General features: G+C 52.1%; 6 protein-coding genes across 6 annotated transcripts; 3 read left to right on the top strand and 3 right to left on the bottom strand.

Annotated features, from left to right (window-relative positions):
• Window positions 1-204: 204 nt before the first annotated feature.
• Z517_00601 (eukaryotic translation initiation factor 3 subunit C) lies at window positions 205-2,866 on the top strand (the record flags this gene model as incomplete). The annotated part of the gene is made up of 2 exons (XM_013433565.1): window positions 205-553; window positions 609-2,866. 2 exons carry the CDS (start codon window positions 205-207, stop codon window positions 2,864-2,866), a joined length of 2,607 nt encoding a protein of 868 aa, XP_013289019.1.
• Window positions 2,867-3,916: 1,050 nt separating this feature from the next.
• On the bottom strand, window positions 3,917-5,319 carry Z517_00600 (uncharacterized protein; the record flags this gene model as incomplete). The annotated part of the gene is made up of 2 exons (XM_013433564.1): window positions 3,917-5,048; window positions 5,168-5,319. The coding sequence occupies 2 exons, from the start codon at window positions 5,317-5,319 to the stop codon at window positions 3,917-3,919; spliced, it is 1,284 nt and encodes a 427-aa protein (XP_013289018.1).
• A 1,530-nt stretch (window positions 5,320-6,849) lies between these two features.
• Z517_00599 (uncharacterized protein) lies at window positions 6,850-8,390 on the top strand (the record flags this gene model as incomplete). The annotated part of the gene is made up of 2 exons (XM_013433563.1): window positions 6,850-6,964; window positions 7,030-8,390. The coding sequence occupies 2 exons, from the start codon at window positions 6,850-6,852 to the stop codon at window positions 8,388-8,390; spliced, it is 1,476 nt and encodes a 491-aa protein (XP_013289017.1).
• Window positions 8,391-9,647: 1,257 nt separating this feature from the next.
• Z517_00598 (uncharacterized protein) lies at window positions 9,648-11,705 on the bottom strand (the record flags this gene model as incomplete). The annotated part of the gene is made up of 3 exons (XM_013433562.1): window positions 9,648-10,085; window positions 10,135-11,290; window positions 11,518-11,705. The coding sequence occupies 3 exons, from the start codon at window positions 11,703-11,705 to the stop codon at window positions 9,648-9,650; spliced, it is 1,782 nt and encodes a 593-aa protein (XP_013289016.1).
• A 1,536-nt stretch (window positions 11,706-13,241) lies between these two features.
• On the top strand, window positions 13,242-14,276 carry Z517_00597 (uncharacterized protein; the record flags this gene model as incomplete). Its single annotated transcript, XM_013433561.1, has 1 exon — window positions 13,242-14,276. One exon carries the CDS (start codon window positions 13,242-13,244, stop codon window positions 14,274-14,276), a length of 1,035 nt encoding a protein of 344 aa, XP_013289015.1.
• Window positions 14,277-14,961: 685 nt separating this feature from the next.
• On the bottom strand, window positions 14,962-15,782 carry Z517_00596 (uncharacterized protein; the record flags this gene model as incomplete). The annotated part of the gene is made up of 2 exons (XM_013433560.1): window positions 14,962-15,704; window positions 15,770-15,782. 2 exons carry the CDS (start codon window positions 15,780-15,782, stop codon window positions 14,962-14,964), a joined length of 756 nt encoding a protein of 251 aa, XP_013289014.1.
• Window positions 15,783-16,343: the final 561 nt, after the last annotated feature.

Genomic DNA, 16,343 nt, shown 5'->3' with positions numbered 1-16,343 from the left:
CTAGTGCTAAATTGTCACACTGACATTCGGTCATTTAAACCTGCTTGGCGGCCTTGGCACTCAACTAGAATTTTGAGAATCTTTGCCTCAAACTGCGGATTCACATAGTCGAGCCCGATCTGTTCGACAACCACACCACATCAGCCTCAGTTACTGCGTCGACATAACCATCTTCGCTGACATTTGAAGCCACATCTGATCAAAATGTCGTCGCGGTTCTTTCACGGGGGCGACTCCGATAGTGAGAGCAGTTCTTCGGAAGAGGAAGAACTCTACAGTGATCGCGAGGAGGAAGAGGAAGAAGAATCCGAAGAAGAGGAGGAAGAAGAGGAGTCAGACGAAGATTCCAGTGAGGATGAAGGTCGTGGTATGGGTGCGAGCCGCTTCTTGAAGCCTTCAGGAGATGCCGGCGACGAATCAGATGAGAGCGAAGATGAGGATCGTGAGAGAGTGGTTAAGAGTGCGAAGGACAAGAGATTCGAAGAGCTAGAGAGCACGATCAAAGCAATCGAAAATGCTGAGAAGATCAATGACTGGGCTGTCGTTTCATCAGGTTCGTATTTGTCCGTGTGCCGCTTTTTACAAATGTTCTGACCTGTGCCCTGAAGAATTCGACAAAATGAACCGACAAGTCGTCAAGGTCACTCAACAAGGCGCCACCCCGAAACTCTACATCAAGATGATCGCCGACTTGGAGGACTTGATCAACGAGACGAATGACAAGCAGAAGTCTGGTGCGAAGAAGATGAACCCCATCAACGCAAAAGGTTTCAATGCCATGAAACAAAAGATCCGGAAGAACAACAAAGAGTACGCAACTGAGATTGAGAAATATCGAGCAAACAAGGAGGAGTTTATGGAATCAGACGAGGAAGAGCCCTTGGAAGTCGAACAGAGAACCCGCAAGAACAAGGTTCAAAGACTCGATGCCATCGAAGCTGCCATAGACGAAGAAGGGTTTGCGACAGTTGGTAGGGGTGGCAAGGCTCTCGTCTACACACCGGAGAGTATTCTGAAACATCTTCGCACCATCATCGAGTCGAGAGGAAAGAAGAACACGGACCGGACCGAGCAAATTCGCATCATGGAGCGATTGTTGGATGTCGCTAGCACACCATATCAGCGCATACGGGTGCTCCTCACTCTGATTTCCACGAGGTTCGATGTCACCACATCCTCAGTCCAAGCCTACATGTCACAAGAGTCATGGCGAGCCGCAGAACGCGAATTCTCCACTTTGCTGCAGACCCTGGAAGATGAACCACAGTACATGGTGACTGAGGTAGCCGAGGAATGGGAAGATGACGAGAAACAACCCAATCCTGCCGCAGGCGAGATTTTCAAGATTCCCGGCAGTATCGTATCCCTTTTGGAGCGATTGGACGACGAATTAACACGCTCTCTCCAACAGACCGACCCTCACACGGCCGAATACATCGAGAGGTTGAGCGACGAGCAGCTTCTGTACACCGACATTGTACGTACCCTCATTTACATCGAAACCATCAACAAGAAACTGGAGAAGTCCGAGAACAAGCAAGACAATATCAATCGCACCACCATTCGACGGCTAGAGCACATCTACTTTAAACCCACTCAGGTGGTCAAGATTCTAGAGGAAAAGACCTGGGCGGCCATTCCATCTGCCTTAAACTCGGAGCTCACGCCACGAGGCCAATTCACCGAAGTGGCCACGCTTGTGAGGACGCTCTGTAACCATCTCTTCGAGCACAGCGAGGGTATTATTCGTGCACGTGCCATGCTCTGCGAGATCTACTTCCTGGCCCTACAGGATGACTACTATCGCGCCCGTGATCTTGCCCTCATGAGTCACTTGACCGAGAACATCTCGTCGTTCGACGTCTCAACGCAGATTCTCTTCAACCGTACTCTGGTGCAGATTGGTCTTTGCGCTTTCCGTGCAGGTCTATGCTACGAAGCGCAAGGCGTGCTACAGGAGATCTGCGGTTCTGGACGGCAAAAGGAACTCCTCGCTCAGGGCGTCATTATGCAACGATATTTGACCGTTACACCTGAGCAAGAACGTCTGGAGCGGCAACGTCAACTTCCCTTCCACATGCATATCAACCTGGAGTTGCTCGAATGTGTGTACCTGACCTGCAGCATGCTTTTGGAAATCCCGTTGCTGGCCCAAACCGGCTCATCACCGGACGTCCGCAAGCGCGTCATCTCCAAGACTTTCCGCCGCATGCTCGAGTACACGGAGCGACAAGTATTCCAGGGCCCGCCAGAAAACACGCGGGACCATGTCATGCAAGCAGCCAAGGCTCTTGCTCAGGGCGACTGGAAGAAGTGTCAAGACCTGATCAGCAAAATTGGCATTTGGGATCTCCTTGGCCTTGAGAACAAGGAAAAGGTCAAGAAGATGCTGGCAGAACAGATCCAGGAAGAAGGTCTCCGGACGTATTTGTTCACTTACGCTCCGTACTATGACACTCTGTCTATCACGACTCTGTCAGGCATGTTCGAACTTGACCCGAAGAAGATTGCGGCCGTGGTGTCCAAGATGATTTCCCACGAAGAGCTTGCCGCTGCTCTTGATCAAGTCAACGATGCCATTGTCTTCCGAAAGGGCGTGGAGCTTTCTCGCCTGCAGAGTCAAGTCATCACGCTCAGCGAAAAGGCGATGGGTATCTTGGAGTCGAACGAGAAGGTGCTAGAAACGAGAACCGCGGGCATGGTCAACGCGTTCTCTGCTCAAGGACAGAGGGGAGCTGGTAGGGGTGGCAGAACCGGAGGTAGGACCGGGTTGCCTGGTCTACCGAGACAGGGACAGCAAGGAGCGAGGAGACCTGGTGGCCAGCAATTCAGTGGAGGGGCGCTGGGAGGAGCGATTAAGGCTTGAGGTTGAAACTTTGTACCAGGTACTCGAGAGAGCCATGGCTGCATAAAGAAGCTGGGTTCATCATGATCATGGACATGGAGACGTGGTCATAAAGGAGGACGACCTTCATGAGTGCGACGAGCTTGTCGTAATTTCTTCTGGGGAGGGCCAACACAAATGATAGACTGCTGATGATGAAAAAGGTCACGCATGGGCTGGAGGTTGAAGTGCATACACCCTCAACGATGCTGCTAGCTAGGAGCAGGCCTCTGCATGTGTACATCGGATCGGATTTTGACGAGTAAAGGTGCATCGTCATTGTCATTGACACGGATTTGCATCCTTTGTATCCCATCCATGTAACTCATATATCCCAGGTATCCCATGTCTTGAAAACGAGAGGATGCATACCTATCTACCTATCTACCTACCTACCTACCTACCTAGCTAGATGGATAGATGGGTCCCGAAAGATCCAACATATTCAGCAGAGAGCGGTTTCTTCTACTTCCCACCCCCTCAAGCCCCTGCCCTACCCTACCTACCCATACATGTACCCTGTCAACGGATTCCCCGTCGGTGCCTCGCATGTGCTCGCCTCACGCGTGATATATCCTCGTACTCACTGGTAACACCGAGGCCACTTACCGAGTCCATGGCGAGTTACTACATAGGTTGAATAGGTTCCAAGCACAAAGTACCCTTAGCAAGCATTGCACAAGTTTACATAGCATATCGCCCTCTCTCCAGCTGCACAGCTAGCTAGGTAAAAACAATGCAGGTGTTTGGACCTTTGCATACTCGTACTGTGTACTCTACTCTACACCAAAGTGCTTGTACTCGCACTGATAGAATCTGGAGTACGGGATGTGAAAGAAAATGTCTGTCTCGAAATACTCTACTCGGTATTAGTGAGTATTGGGTAGTGAGTAGTGTCACAAAGATGTACTGTCAAAGAAAAAAAAGCTTTTAGAAATCTAATTATCTAATTATCTACGTGTACATTACAGACATTTTATCCTCGATTCGAATATACACGGCTCGCTCGCGGCCATTTCCTCTCGTTCTCTATTACGTAGCTTTTGGTTTCTCCCCCGTCATCGCCTGCTGTTTCAGGCGGGGATCTTCTCTCACGATGAGGAGTTCGCCCCTCCAAATCTTGAGCAATGTAAAAGCAGCATTGATGAAGAACACCAAAATGAGGAAGATGAGCTGGATGACAGTAACGACCTTGAAAAACGCCGAGTCGAGGTTGGTGCCGAGCAGCAGGGTCGCGGTTGTAAGTGTACCCGTGGGGAAGATGATGGCGTTCCAGGTCGGTGCCCAGATGAGGTCTCTGTTCGTGATGCGGTGGGCCATGGCGACGAGGGCGAAGCCTAGCCACACTGCGCCGAGGCCGGTCATTAGCAGTGCTAGGAAGATGCAGGTCGCTTGCATCGATGCGGCCGCTGACTCGGTCAGGAAGAACCCGCGGTCGTACCCGCCAAACAGTCCGTGGGTGCTGGCCGCCGAGCCCAGCAGTTGCAGGGCCGCGGCCGACTGGCCCATGGGTCCCACGAGGATGAATAAGGTGGCGGTCATTGGGGGCGCAGGCCATCCTTTGGCCAGCAGCTGTTGGAAGAGGTAGGTGTACAGGATCATGCCGAGGAAGATCCCTACCCCGACAGCGCACAGGGACATGATGATGATGGGGACGGCGAGTCCTGCAGAGACATTGTGGGCGAAGCAAGCGAAGACGCCCCCAACGGCTGCTAACGTAGCCACTCCGACGGCGGGGATGATGATGAGAGTCGGAAGATGGCGGTCGAAGATAGTGTGCTGCTGGATCAGGTTGGAGAAGACGAACAGCAACATGCCAAAGCTCCACGTCGCTGCGATCCACCACATGACAGAGGCCACGACGGTGAAGGGGTGGCCTCCCCAGGGTGCCTCGCTCACGGTGAGGGTGACAAACGACACCAGTGTCATGAAAGCAATCGACCAACAAGGGAACAGACACAGCTCTAACGTGTTGTCGATGAGCTCCTTGTACGCTCGTTGTCGGTACATGACAAAGTGTAGAATGTAAATGACCGAAAAGATCAGGTAAAGAATCAGGTCGATCATGAATGCAATCGTCGAGAGCACACGAAGTCCCCGAAACTGATATGGCAGCTGGTGGAGGAGAGTTGCGATGACGCCGGCATTCATGCACCAGGTGAACCTACCGTGGATTTTGTTAGCATCTCTCCATAGCACCATGGGATGAGGAGGGAGTCTATGATTGTGGTTATGGTTATGGTCATGGCTATATGCCAAAGAAACCACATGCATAGGACATACCATATGGGACTAAAGTCTTGGACCAAAGCCCGGAAAGCGCTTCGAGTCAAAGGCCCGTTGTAGATCATGTCGGGATTCTGTTCCTCCTCCTCGTCGTAGGTGCCCGTGCACTGAGGCTGGGGGCCATCATCTCTGCTGCTCTTTGACTCCATGTCTTCGTGTACCGTACACCATGTATCACACAGCTGGTTGTTCTCTTTCTTTCTCTCTGGATACGGCCCAGCAACAAGATCATCACAATGTCACACCCATCAGCTTTTTTTATTCGAGAACTCTCTCTGGCTCCGAGTCGGACTGGAGACCCGTTCCAGTCAATCCGCCTTGCCGGGTACAACGCCGGCCGGGGACTCGCCGCCTCTGCAGAATCTGGTAAGAGGGAGCAAACATATTGTCATGGAGATGATGGATCCTTTGATGATTGGGGATCTTTTCCCCTCCAGCACCTCCAGCTGTCCATCAAGGGACATATTGAGTAGGTGACATGGGTGGGCATTGGGTTTAGCTGAGGTTAGTGAGGCTCACAAGTGGCGATGTCGCCAATGGGGGATGATGGCGCAAGGGATGAAAATAGCCAAGTTGCCCGATTTGTGCGTAGGACGTTGGGGGGAGTTTAACTGTGGTGACACGGGTGGCTGCCTCTCCAATTAAATGGGGAAATATTGCCAGAAATATGCCAGTACGAGTTGCTTATTAGGTGCGCGGGTGGTCAGCTAGGAAGGTACTTGGGGAGGTCCTTAGGTGGGTGTTTAGGTACTGGAGGTGCCTAGGGACTCTTTGGGGGTGCGATTAGGGGGTTTGGTGGGAGAGGGGAAGACTGGCGGCCATAACTCACTTCTCACTTTCTCACTTACCTGCATGGTAACATTATTGTCAACTGTCATCGTCACTGATCACGCCCCAAACAACATCGAGGATATGGATTGTTATTACGACTCATATTACTATCACTCCCGTTGCTTCTCCTCATCCACAGCTATCCACAGCTTGCGTCTTTCCTTTCCTGTTGCCAAGTTGACCGCCTCCACCATGTTCTGACCCTGACCGTTTCACATTTCTTCACCCTGCCACGCCTGCCACGCCCTGATACTTCTCCTGCTTCTCCTCCCTCTCATGATCCGCGAGCCAAGGCCTCACTAGCCAGTCCGTTGCCGTCTCCAGACTCACCGCTGTCCTCCTGTCCTACTGTGTCTGTGGTCTCGAATAAGGTGGGCACTTGGCAACAGTCGATCGCTGAACAAGACTTTTATCGCTCCAACATGAGACTTGTCACGAGCCTCTTGTTGATACGGGGCTCGATCGATTCGTATGCACACATAGATATTCCACATGGGGAACCATGGTGCCTCACAATCTGCATCAGCCCCTCTGGGCGTCCCCTACCTCTGGGTCCTTTGGGTTCCTCCAGCCAAGTCGGTAAGCTACAAACAAACCAGGGGGATTTCATAGACGACTTGACATCTCTTGGTTTCCTTTTCTCGTTTCTTTCTTTCTCTTCTCATACCGCTGGCCGAGTACAATTCCTTGGTTCCCGCTTGGGTCTTAGGTCGAAGTTGAGGCTGGTTCCTCTGACAAACAATTCCTTTCGTCGTCTCCCGTTTCTTCACATCCCGTGCTGGTCTGGTGATATTCGACTTGGTCATTTAACAATCGAAAAGTTGGTGGAAGGACGACTGTGATTAAAGATGCCTGCAACCACCCTCAAGAGACGCTTTGACAGATCCAGGATTGCTCCATTGAAGGCTGAACGAAGCGAAGGCTTACAAGGCTTGGACAACCTAAAACTTGTCGAGAGGCAAAGTAAGTGGGCATCCAGTCCTCATCGCTATCACTTCTTTCTAGGTCGACGCTCACGAGTTGGTCAGATCTCCCTGGGGACAATCCTCCCCCTCCTCCTCCTGAAGATCCATTGTCTAGTGATGAGGACGATTCAGAGGACGATGGCGCTAGCGAAACCTCAGGCGAAGAGGATGATGTCGAGCCGCTCAACCCGTTTGACCCACGCACATCTACAACAGCCCAGGATCAGGCATCAATAACTGGACCATCAAGCACGTCGAGCACATCCAGCGTCCCGCGCGTCGCCCAGGTGACTACGTCCAGATCCGCCTCATCATCTCCATCCACCTCGACAGAAATAGCTCCGATCACCTCTCAAGGACTTCTTTCATCTACTTCGGACCTTGTCGGCTCCTTTACCACAATCCCAACTTCCACTGTGCCTCTACCGGATACCAGCTCTGGACTGCCCTCAACAACATCAGTCAACCCGGCTGCTGCCTCCGAGACTGTGCGTGCTCAAGACCACCCTGTTGCGAAAGTGGCAATCATCCTCCCATCGCTGTTGGCAGGTGTGGTCGCGATCGCGGCCATCTACCTTCTCATGCGCTACTGCACTCCGCTCAAGGCGAGATGGGCAGTCTTTCGAGCACGCAAAGGTCGGAGATTACCTGGAGAGGAAGAAGATGGAAGGCTTTCCGGAGTGGCACCGCAGATGTCGGAGGCGTATGCTACGCGGACAGAAGCCGCACGGCCCTCGTCTCTGCACATCGATCCAACAGCAGCCACGCCGGCACCGTTACTCGCTCGGACTCTCAGTCGAACACAAACTATGCATGACAAGACAGCACACCCGCCTGCGTACACCGCTAGCGGTCTCGGACCTCATGCGTCCCATCTTCACGTGGAGGATCACGCTGGGCTCCGCAATCCAATTGCTCGATTGAGCCATCCGAATGGTCTCGCAAACAATCCCCCGACTCCTATTGCACGCAACCATCCGCCTCTGCCGAGCCAGGTGCACGTCGCCGTAAACCCCGTGCCCAACTTGCCGTCTCCCATCAGCGTCGACGGCAGGGTCAGCATGGGATTCCCTCTACCACCAACGATACCGTCAACGCCGCACTTCCCCGCCCCATCGCCGCTCGAATCGACCTTTAGCTCTCCCCGCCGACCTCGCAAGTCCGTCACTCCGTCCGAGAGCATATCTAATGTTCCCGACTCGCCCTTCCCCTTCTCACCCGCACTCATGCCTCCGATGCCTGTCTGGAATTCTCGCTGGAGCCATAATTCGTCGAGCGTCAACGGGCGGCCTCCCCCGAGTGACGAGGCCTCTGCACAACCGCAAGACAGCTCTGGCCCCGGCCCGGCCGTGGAATCGGTGTCGCCGGTGTCTCGTTCTCCATCTCTGAAGAGCACACGTTCTTCTGCGGTGTTACCCTCTTAGACCGACCTTTATTGGCACAGGGCGGGATCTATAGCCAAGTGTATCTATATTGACCACACAGGCACACAGGCCTGGTATTTGTTAAGAAGGAACAACGATGCAATATGACGCCACTGATTCCGAAAGGATAAATTACTACGAAAAGGGGCGGAAAGGGATGGAAACGACTTGGAAGGACCAAAAAAAGGGATATCCGAATGAATCACGGGATGGTTGGGGAGATGGAAAAATGCCTCTGGGTGAGTAGGTCGGAAGTATTTGTCATGTAACATTACGTCTACCGAGGCACTCCCTCGCATGTATAGAGTATGTAGATGATCTGACCAGGTCGGGAACCTTGGAATGAATGTGAAGGAACAAAAAGACTCTACTAGAACTATTTGGGATAAAATGGAAGAAATAGATTTCCTGTACCTAGGTACCTAGATACCAACGACCAACGGAAAGAAATGCGAAAGTGACCTTGACACGGACGAGAAAACCACAAGTTCACACAATCCCGAACAAGCGAGATCGGAGTTGATATTGACACACGAGGCTCCTGGAGACATATCGTGATTGGTCAGCCTCACCTCCCCTACATTTGGCTCCCCATTATGGACCTTCATAGCAATATTATGTATATGGTAAATGGGTTTTCGTCTACCAAGGATCTAGACTGGAACTGCAAGGATTCGGAGAAGGGGTGTCTATCGGTCTGTCTGTCTATCCGAGTGTATATCACACAGTACTTAGCACCTCGTACCTCGGTACGTAACACGTGCTGCGGGATACTCGAATGAGTACCTCGTACCTACTGTATAATATACATGTATGCGCATGTGCCCAGATAGATCTCGGGTCCTGCAGGAAGGGGACGGTCCGTCTGTTCCCCAGAACTTGGCAACTGTTTCTTCTCCCAGTGCGAGTTCACAAAGTGAAACCCATCCTCATCATGTCCCCTTGCTTGTTTAACAGCGAGTCTCTTGGTTACTGTGTGTAGGTCGTCAAAAAGTAAGCCAGACAAGCCATCCAGCCCGCCAAAAAAAGTCATTTATTCTGTACGTGAAAAAAACCCTGTATTTGCGCCTCATTTCTTGGTCCAGCGATCGTGCTCAATTCATACGCATTCATTCACAAGACACCTTCAGATGGAGAAAGCACTCTCGCACTCCGAGTGCGTTGCCAAAATCTGATACAAATCACATCATTTGCCACCCAGGCAATCCTAAAGCCTTGATCCCCTCCTGGCACATGGCTGTCAAGCCCGCACCCGGATCACCGCTTTTTAACCTCACACGCCCATCCTTCGATTCCTTCCCCTTTCGACCCAACAGGCACATCGACATTGATGTTTTCCATGCCCTTGACACCTTTCAAAAATTCCGAATTGGACATTCCACCCGCGTTTGCACGGGCTTCGGGAGGTAATTCGAGCATGGGCGTCAAAAAATCGCTGATCCGCTTGGCCTCCTCAACAGAGAAATGATATTTCTCCCGGAGCACATCAGGTAGGGCCCAATGCCGTAGTCGATGGATGTTGCGCAGCTCGCCTTTACGGTTGAAGATCTCTTGTGACCATTTACCTGACAGGCACAACGATTTTGGAAACGGGCCGAGCAGTTCGATAATCTGCGCAATGTGATCGTCGTCTTTGCCATATTTCGTGCCAGATTGCGGGTCGAAGAGGTAATCGCCTGTGATGAGTTCAAATACCTGGACATTGTTAGTGTGCAAAATGGAAACGACACTGATTGTAGCGTACCATGCATGCCATGCTCCACACATCGGTGCTGGCGCCCCATTTGGCACCTAGGATCACCTCCGGCGACCGATATTGACGAGTCTGAATGTCGTTTGTGAAATGGTGACCGACCCAGCAGGCATTTCCCAGATCTGCAATCTTGACCGAGATAATCTCGCCCAGAGGCTCATTCTCGTTCTTAGCCGCCTTCAAGACCTTGTCGACATCTGATGACTTCTTGTTGTCGAGAGACACTCCCGCCAGATCCTTTTCTAGTGGGTCCGTCGTCCCTTCTCTCCCCTTGTCACCAACAGACTGCTCCTCGCTTGTCTTATTCTCCTTCTCCTTCGCCTTCAGCTTCAGTTGTTCTATCATGGAGAGGCCATCCGTCGATTTGTTTGAGACCGAATCATTAATCACTTGGTTCAGACTACTCGGTGGGTGGGGGTGGTGGCTCCCAAGTTTATCCAGATTCGTGAAGCTGGCGTTCAGTGGACTGGGGAGAGGCTGGCTTCCAGTGATGAGCGTTCGTCTTCGTCTCCGTCCATTTCTGTTGTCGTCTTTTGTCGATTCTTTCTCGTCTTTGACAAAGGCTTTGACAATTTGTTCCACATCGCCAATCTCAATCAAGACATTTTCCGGCTTCAAATCGGTGTGAATGATGCCGCACTCGCGATGTAGGTAGTCCAGCCCCAAGAGGACTTGTTTGGTGATCTGTTTGACCAACGGCATCGGAATACCTCGATGGTTCCATCTCTTGATCAGGCCCAGCAGATTTTCTCCCAATACCTCAAAGACCATACAAACGTGAACACCGTTGGGTCCTTTGTGTTCGAAGGAATCGAGAAGGCTGACAACATATTTTCGACCAGGATGGTTGGGGTTCGCTTGGACGACCTTGTTTAATAGTTTGATCTCGTCGATGGCAGTTTCTGTGTAGTGCGCGGCCGACCGAACTACCTTGAGTGCGACGTGTTTGCCCGTGGTTGTGTCTCTTGACAGCCAGACAGTGGAGAAGTGACCCCATCCCAACTTCCGCACTACCACATATTTGCCATTATTGTATGTTTCGCCAACGTGGACGGGATGGTATCCGCCCTTGCAATAATCCTCCGAGTCTTCCTCGTCCGCAGTGGTCTCGGCGGGGTCGTCTTCGGAGGTGGAAGAGGACGGGGACCTGTCAATATGTGAGTTATTTACAGGGACCTTCGCGTGAGGCAGAGGCGAATCCATGGCGCTGAGGAAGGACGGATCAGTTTGAGGGCAGATTTAGTCGAAACAAGGACGAGACATTGCATCTGCGATCAATCACGATATCATGTGCAAAGAAATGACAAAAGCGCGCGTGTGTGGACGAGGAATTGCAGGTGACATGATGAGGAGTGACTGGACCAAGTGACTTACTCTGGGTCTCCTGGAGTGGGGCTATCGTGAAGACTGGACGCATTCGCGTTCTCGCTTGTGATGATGGGCTTCAGATTGTCGCCTTTCCGTCGTTTCTTCTGCCCATTTCCGTTTGCTGCCAGGGCGGCGGTTGTCGCGACCTTCTTAGCCTGGCTGATGGCGGCTTTCTTGAGGTCGGTGCCATTCATCATGGCAAAGACGGCAGCGTTTGCGGCCAACAGGTTATTGGAATATTGAGAGCCTGGTCCCTTTGCAGGGCCAGCTTCCGATAATGGAGGAATTGTGGAAGATATTTCGAGGTTGCAGTCGAGATTAGAAGGGGATGGACTTCTTTGGGGCGCAGTTGGGCCACAAGGGTTAAGCCCGAGCCGGCCTGGTGTGTGATCGTGACAGGATCTGCGAGCGTCCGCGGATTGACGCTGCGGCAGTGGCAGATGTTACGGCGGCGTGCAGTGACCGGACGTTTGTTCCCAGATGGCGGTGGATCTCAGGCTATTCAGTGCCCGGGGTCGAGTGTTCGCTTCGGGGGGTCGGACCACGCCCTGTCATGTAAGAAGAGAGTGCTGACGGCGCTGGCGGAATGATGTTATGTCTAAATCTGCGTGTGTGTTTTGTCTTCCCTTAGACTTGTCACGTTTTCCTGCAGACTCAAAAGTGCGCGGCTGCGGCTGCGGCGGTCTCACTCTTGGGATCGAGTCGAGCAGAGGCACCGATGAGACGAAATGTGCGCTGGGAACTGCGTGCTGCGGGTTGGCGGATTTGATTCGCGGATTCAACAACAGGGCATCCAACCACGCGCTGGGCGGCTATTCGATAAAGGACATTGAAAACGAAGACGGGGGCGACAATTTAGGGTCGAGAAACATGGATGGGTGACTGATTTCTGCCCGCCTTTCAAAGGTTGTCGAAACTTTGAGGCGGGAGTCGAAGGAAATTCAGGAATGACTGTACTTTGGAGGACAAGAACCGTTGGATTTTGATCGAATTGAGTCGGAGGGCAAGGGACAGACTAAGAGCTGGGCAGATACTGCTGTATGATCCGGAGATGGCGGCGATGGTGATATCAATTCGAGCTTTCGTGGGACCTGCCAATGACGATTGATCCCGTCACTTGTAGAGCAGGAGACTTATGTGATAATCACTGGTGAGCAACAGCAATGGTGGGGTCTCTTCGGGAGGTTTGTTTTTGGGTGGGTTTGTTGCGTTTTGATATCGATCGAGGGCGATGGAGGGGGAAACAATAGAGGCGCAAGGTGAGTACAGTGCTGTATTGCTCAATCGAAGCTTTTGTAGAATTCAATGCGATTCATGCCATGACTAAGTAGCAGGATTCGAGTGGATGTTCCCCTTCCAGTCTTTCCGAGCTCAGACATGATTAATGTACTGGCTATTTGTTTTCAATGATTGAGCTGCGTTCCCTGGGCAAGCCACCTGCGCCATATTGGGAAAACTCAACACCTACACTCTCTCCGAATTTCCACAAATCTGCCGCTGGGTCACGACAACACTAAGAGATGCGGTGAAGGGAGTCTCCAGGTCCTCACTTGATGTCCTTCAAACTAGGCTTGAGGAGGTTATGAAATCTGAAAACGCACAACATGGACGCAAGAGCTAACGCGCGAGATCACAATTTCTCTCAATGAGACTACCCTAGTCAAACAAGACCCAGCTCGTGCACATCTTCTTTCAAGAGCTTCCCGCCTTGCAGGGCAGCTATTTACAAGATGAACCTCTTCTCGCCTCCAGAATCTCCCTACGCACCTCCCTCTCTGCTCTACCAGCTCATATACCACCCTTTGACCACCTGCTTTACCTTCTTCCACCACATCTTTCTCTACCTTCGCGGTCCCCCGTACATCACGCCAAAGAACAAAATCCCCATCCGCGTCGTTTGCCTCTCCGACACCCACAGCCAAATCCCTCGCACAGCCATCCCCAAGGGCGACCTCCTAATCCACTCCGGTGACCTTACAAATAACGGCTCGCTCTCCTCCATCCAGCAAACAATAGACTGGTTAAAAACACTGCAAAAGCCCTGGCACGGCTCCTCTGATGGATTTCGTCACATCGTAGTGGTGGCGGGGAACCACGATAGCTATTTTGATGAGCGCAGCCGTGGTATTCAAGACAAGAGCCGTTCTTACCGGCAGCTAGACTGGGGTAAGATTCACTACCTGCAGCACTCATCGGTCACATTACGTTTTCCTGGTGCTCGCTCATTGAACGTCTACGGCGCTCCGCAGATACCTCAATGTGGAGGTAAGGAATTTGCATTTCAATACAGCAGAGGTCAAGATGCTTGGAGCGGCACCATCCCCGAAGATGTGGACGTCCTGGTCACGCATAACCCGCCCAAATGGCACCTTGATCTACCAACCAGTGGAGGCTTGGGTGACGAGTTCGAGTTGAAGGAAGTCTGGCGCGTTAAACCAACGCTACATGCATTTGGACATATCCATTCTGGTCACGGCGTAGATCCCGTCTGGTGGGACGAAAGCCAGCGGGCATTTGAAGAGTTTCTGGCCGCAGCATATAACAAGCCTGCAGACACACCTGCGAGTCACCGCATGCCCTTTGCCGAGCTGCTGGATTTACCGTTATGGGTAAAAGGTTTCAAATGCACTGCTGCAGATGTGAGAGGCCTCCTGTGGACAAGGCTTTGGGGCGGCGCCCGCCAGGGAGGATACATGGTCAACGGAGCCCTGGCATATCAGACGAGTACCCGACTATTGAATAAACCCAGAGTTGTGGATCTATAGATTCACAGTGCAAAGAGCCTTGCCTTGGATGTTATGCGCACGCTGAACGAAGAAACGGTCGATGATATTACGAATCCCATGCCTGTCTCAATCCATGGGCACCGAACCAGAGCAACCAAAAGAATCCATACACCAGATTCATGTTCAGGCACAGATTCATGGGGCCCCAGAGTTTTGTTAGACACAGAACAGCGAAAAGCATAAAGCATAAAGCGAGGTACATATGCGGATACAGGACTCGTGTTTAATCATTAATCGTATATTTTCCCCTTCTCTGTGGCTTTATGAAAACAAGTTTCCAAGGAATTTCACTCTCCCAAGTAAGTACTAGTTAGTATCCAACTCCCGAGAAATTTTTTGAGCCGTCATGTCATGGACACTTTGTCCGCATTTCCCATTCCCATTTCCAGCATCCCGAGGCGATAGTGCAGAAAAAGAAGAAGTAAGGGCATATCCAAATTACACAGTCCAACCCCCTTTTCCACACTCTCACTCTCGCATAAAAGTAGCAAAGGGATGCCTTGACCATGTTCGTGTTGTTCCTACACCATACAGTTCGCAAGCCCTGCCTCAGATGAGTTGGCATGGTCTAGCTTTGGTGGAGTTCTTTTCATTACAAGCCCCGTCCGTGCGTCGTGAGACTCAGTGGTCCCTTGTTGTTACGTTTCAATCTTCGTCGCCGTCTTTATATCCCCTCTCGGAAGGCGCTTTTTCTCGTGCTGATCGGACTCGAGTTTCCGTCTCCGCTGCCTTGAGTGTCCAAGCTTTGGTTCCCCTTTGTATGTCCCTTTGCGGCTGCTGCATCCGATTCCGGCCTGGGGCTCACACTCCTCAGCCGCGGCGTCGCTTCGTGTTGATCGCCAAAGGGGTTGTCTCTGGAAGAACTGCCTGGGCGACCTCGTCCACTCACATCAAGGTCGGAATACCCTGCGCTTCCTCTGGCGCCCAAGTAGTCTCCGCCTGAACCTCCGCGGGAGCCGCTGCCATAGGGTTCATTCTGCAGTCCCGGCGTTGGGGCCAAACCCAGTTCCTGTTCTTCATATCCAGAATAACCGACTCCGGGTCCGTAGGGGTCTTCGTTTCCTACTCTGGTGTCCCATGCATCATCTTCCATCCCTCTGCCTCCCCTACCTCTGGGACCTCCAGACACCAGTCCATCGGCGCCACTTCCGGCTTCTTCATAGGCCCCTCTGGCCGTGCGTCTTCTGGTCAACTTGGAAAATTGGTCCCTGGCCCATTCCAGCGGTCCCGCGTGCCGAGGGGCAGGGTAGTTTGATGAGGCCTGAGGCTTGAGGAACGGGATGTAAGTTTTCCATGATTTGAGGGAGGGGGCGGGGAGCCCTTGTTTGCGGGCGCTGTATTGTGTGTAGGCCACCCATCCGATGACCGCGAAGATGAGAAGGAGGAAGAGGAGGAAGAAGAAGAGGCCTAGAAAGAGAAGAGTTTCGGTTAGTGCGGTTACGGGCGCGACAGCTGAAGAGGACCTGACATACCCCAACCACGCATGTTTGCGACAGCAGAGGGCTATTGTTCCAACTTCTGGGATCCTTCCGTTGTTCGAGAGTTAAGGGTCACACTCGTAGACGCCCAGAATGTGCCTCTGTTCGATACAAGAAACCGATTTCACCGGCGTTTGATGAAGGCGCTGACTAGTCGTCTCACTCACAGGTTCAGCTGAAGTGGTTAGGCGGGCATTGCTGCTGTTTGCTCCAGCCACCGTATTCCGACTGGACAGTTGAGAGGATGGATTGGAAGGAGCAAGATATTTGTTCTTCGGAGCAGTGCAATTGATGACTGACTGTGGCCTGGTTGGTTATTTGAGCTTCGGCTGACGAGGGAAACCTGCTTGACTGCTGGCTGCCGATGCGAGGCACAGCCCAACATCAATTAGAACCTCAGCAGGCGGATACTCGGCTTGCGGGAGCCCAAAAAGGTAAAGCGCATAGTGAGCACATCTTCACATGGCACTCACGTGTCATCCGAACTCCGTTTCTCAAAAGGCTATCGCAATGTTACCAACACACTCTATTGCTCCGAACTCTAGGAAGATGATATGTTTCATTCAAT

Source organism: Fonsecaea pedrosoi (assembly GCF_000835455.1).
Source record: "Fonsecaea pedrosoi CBS 271.37 unplaced genomic scaffold supercont1.1, whole genome shotgun sequence".
NCBI classification, from domain to species: Eukaryota; Fungi; Ascomycota; class Eurotiomycetes; order Chaetothyriales; family Herpotrichiellaceae; genus Fonsecaea; species Fonsecaea pedrosoi.
Note: the sequence above shows the minus strand (reverse complement) of the source record. Positions and strands in the feature narration are given on the sequence as shown.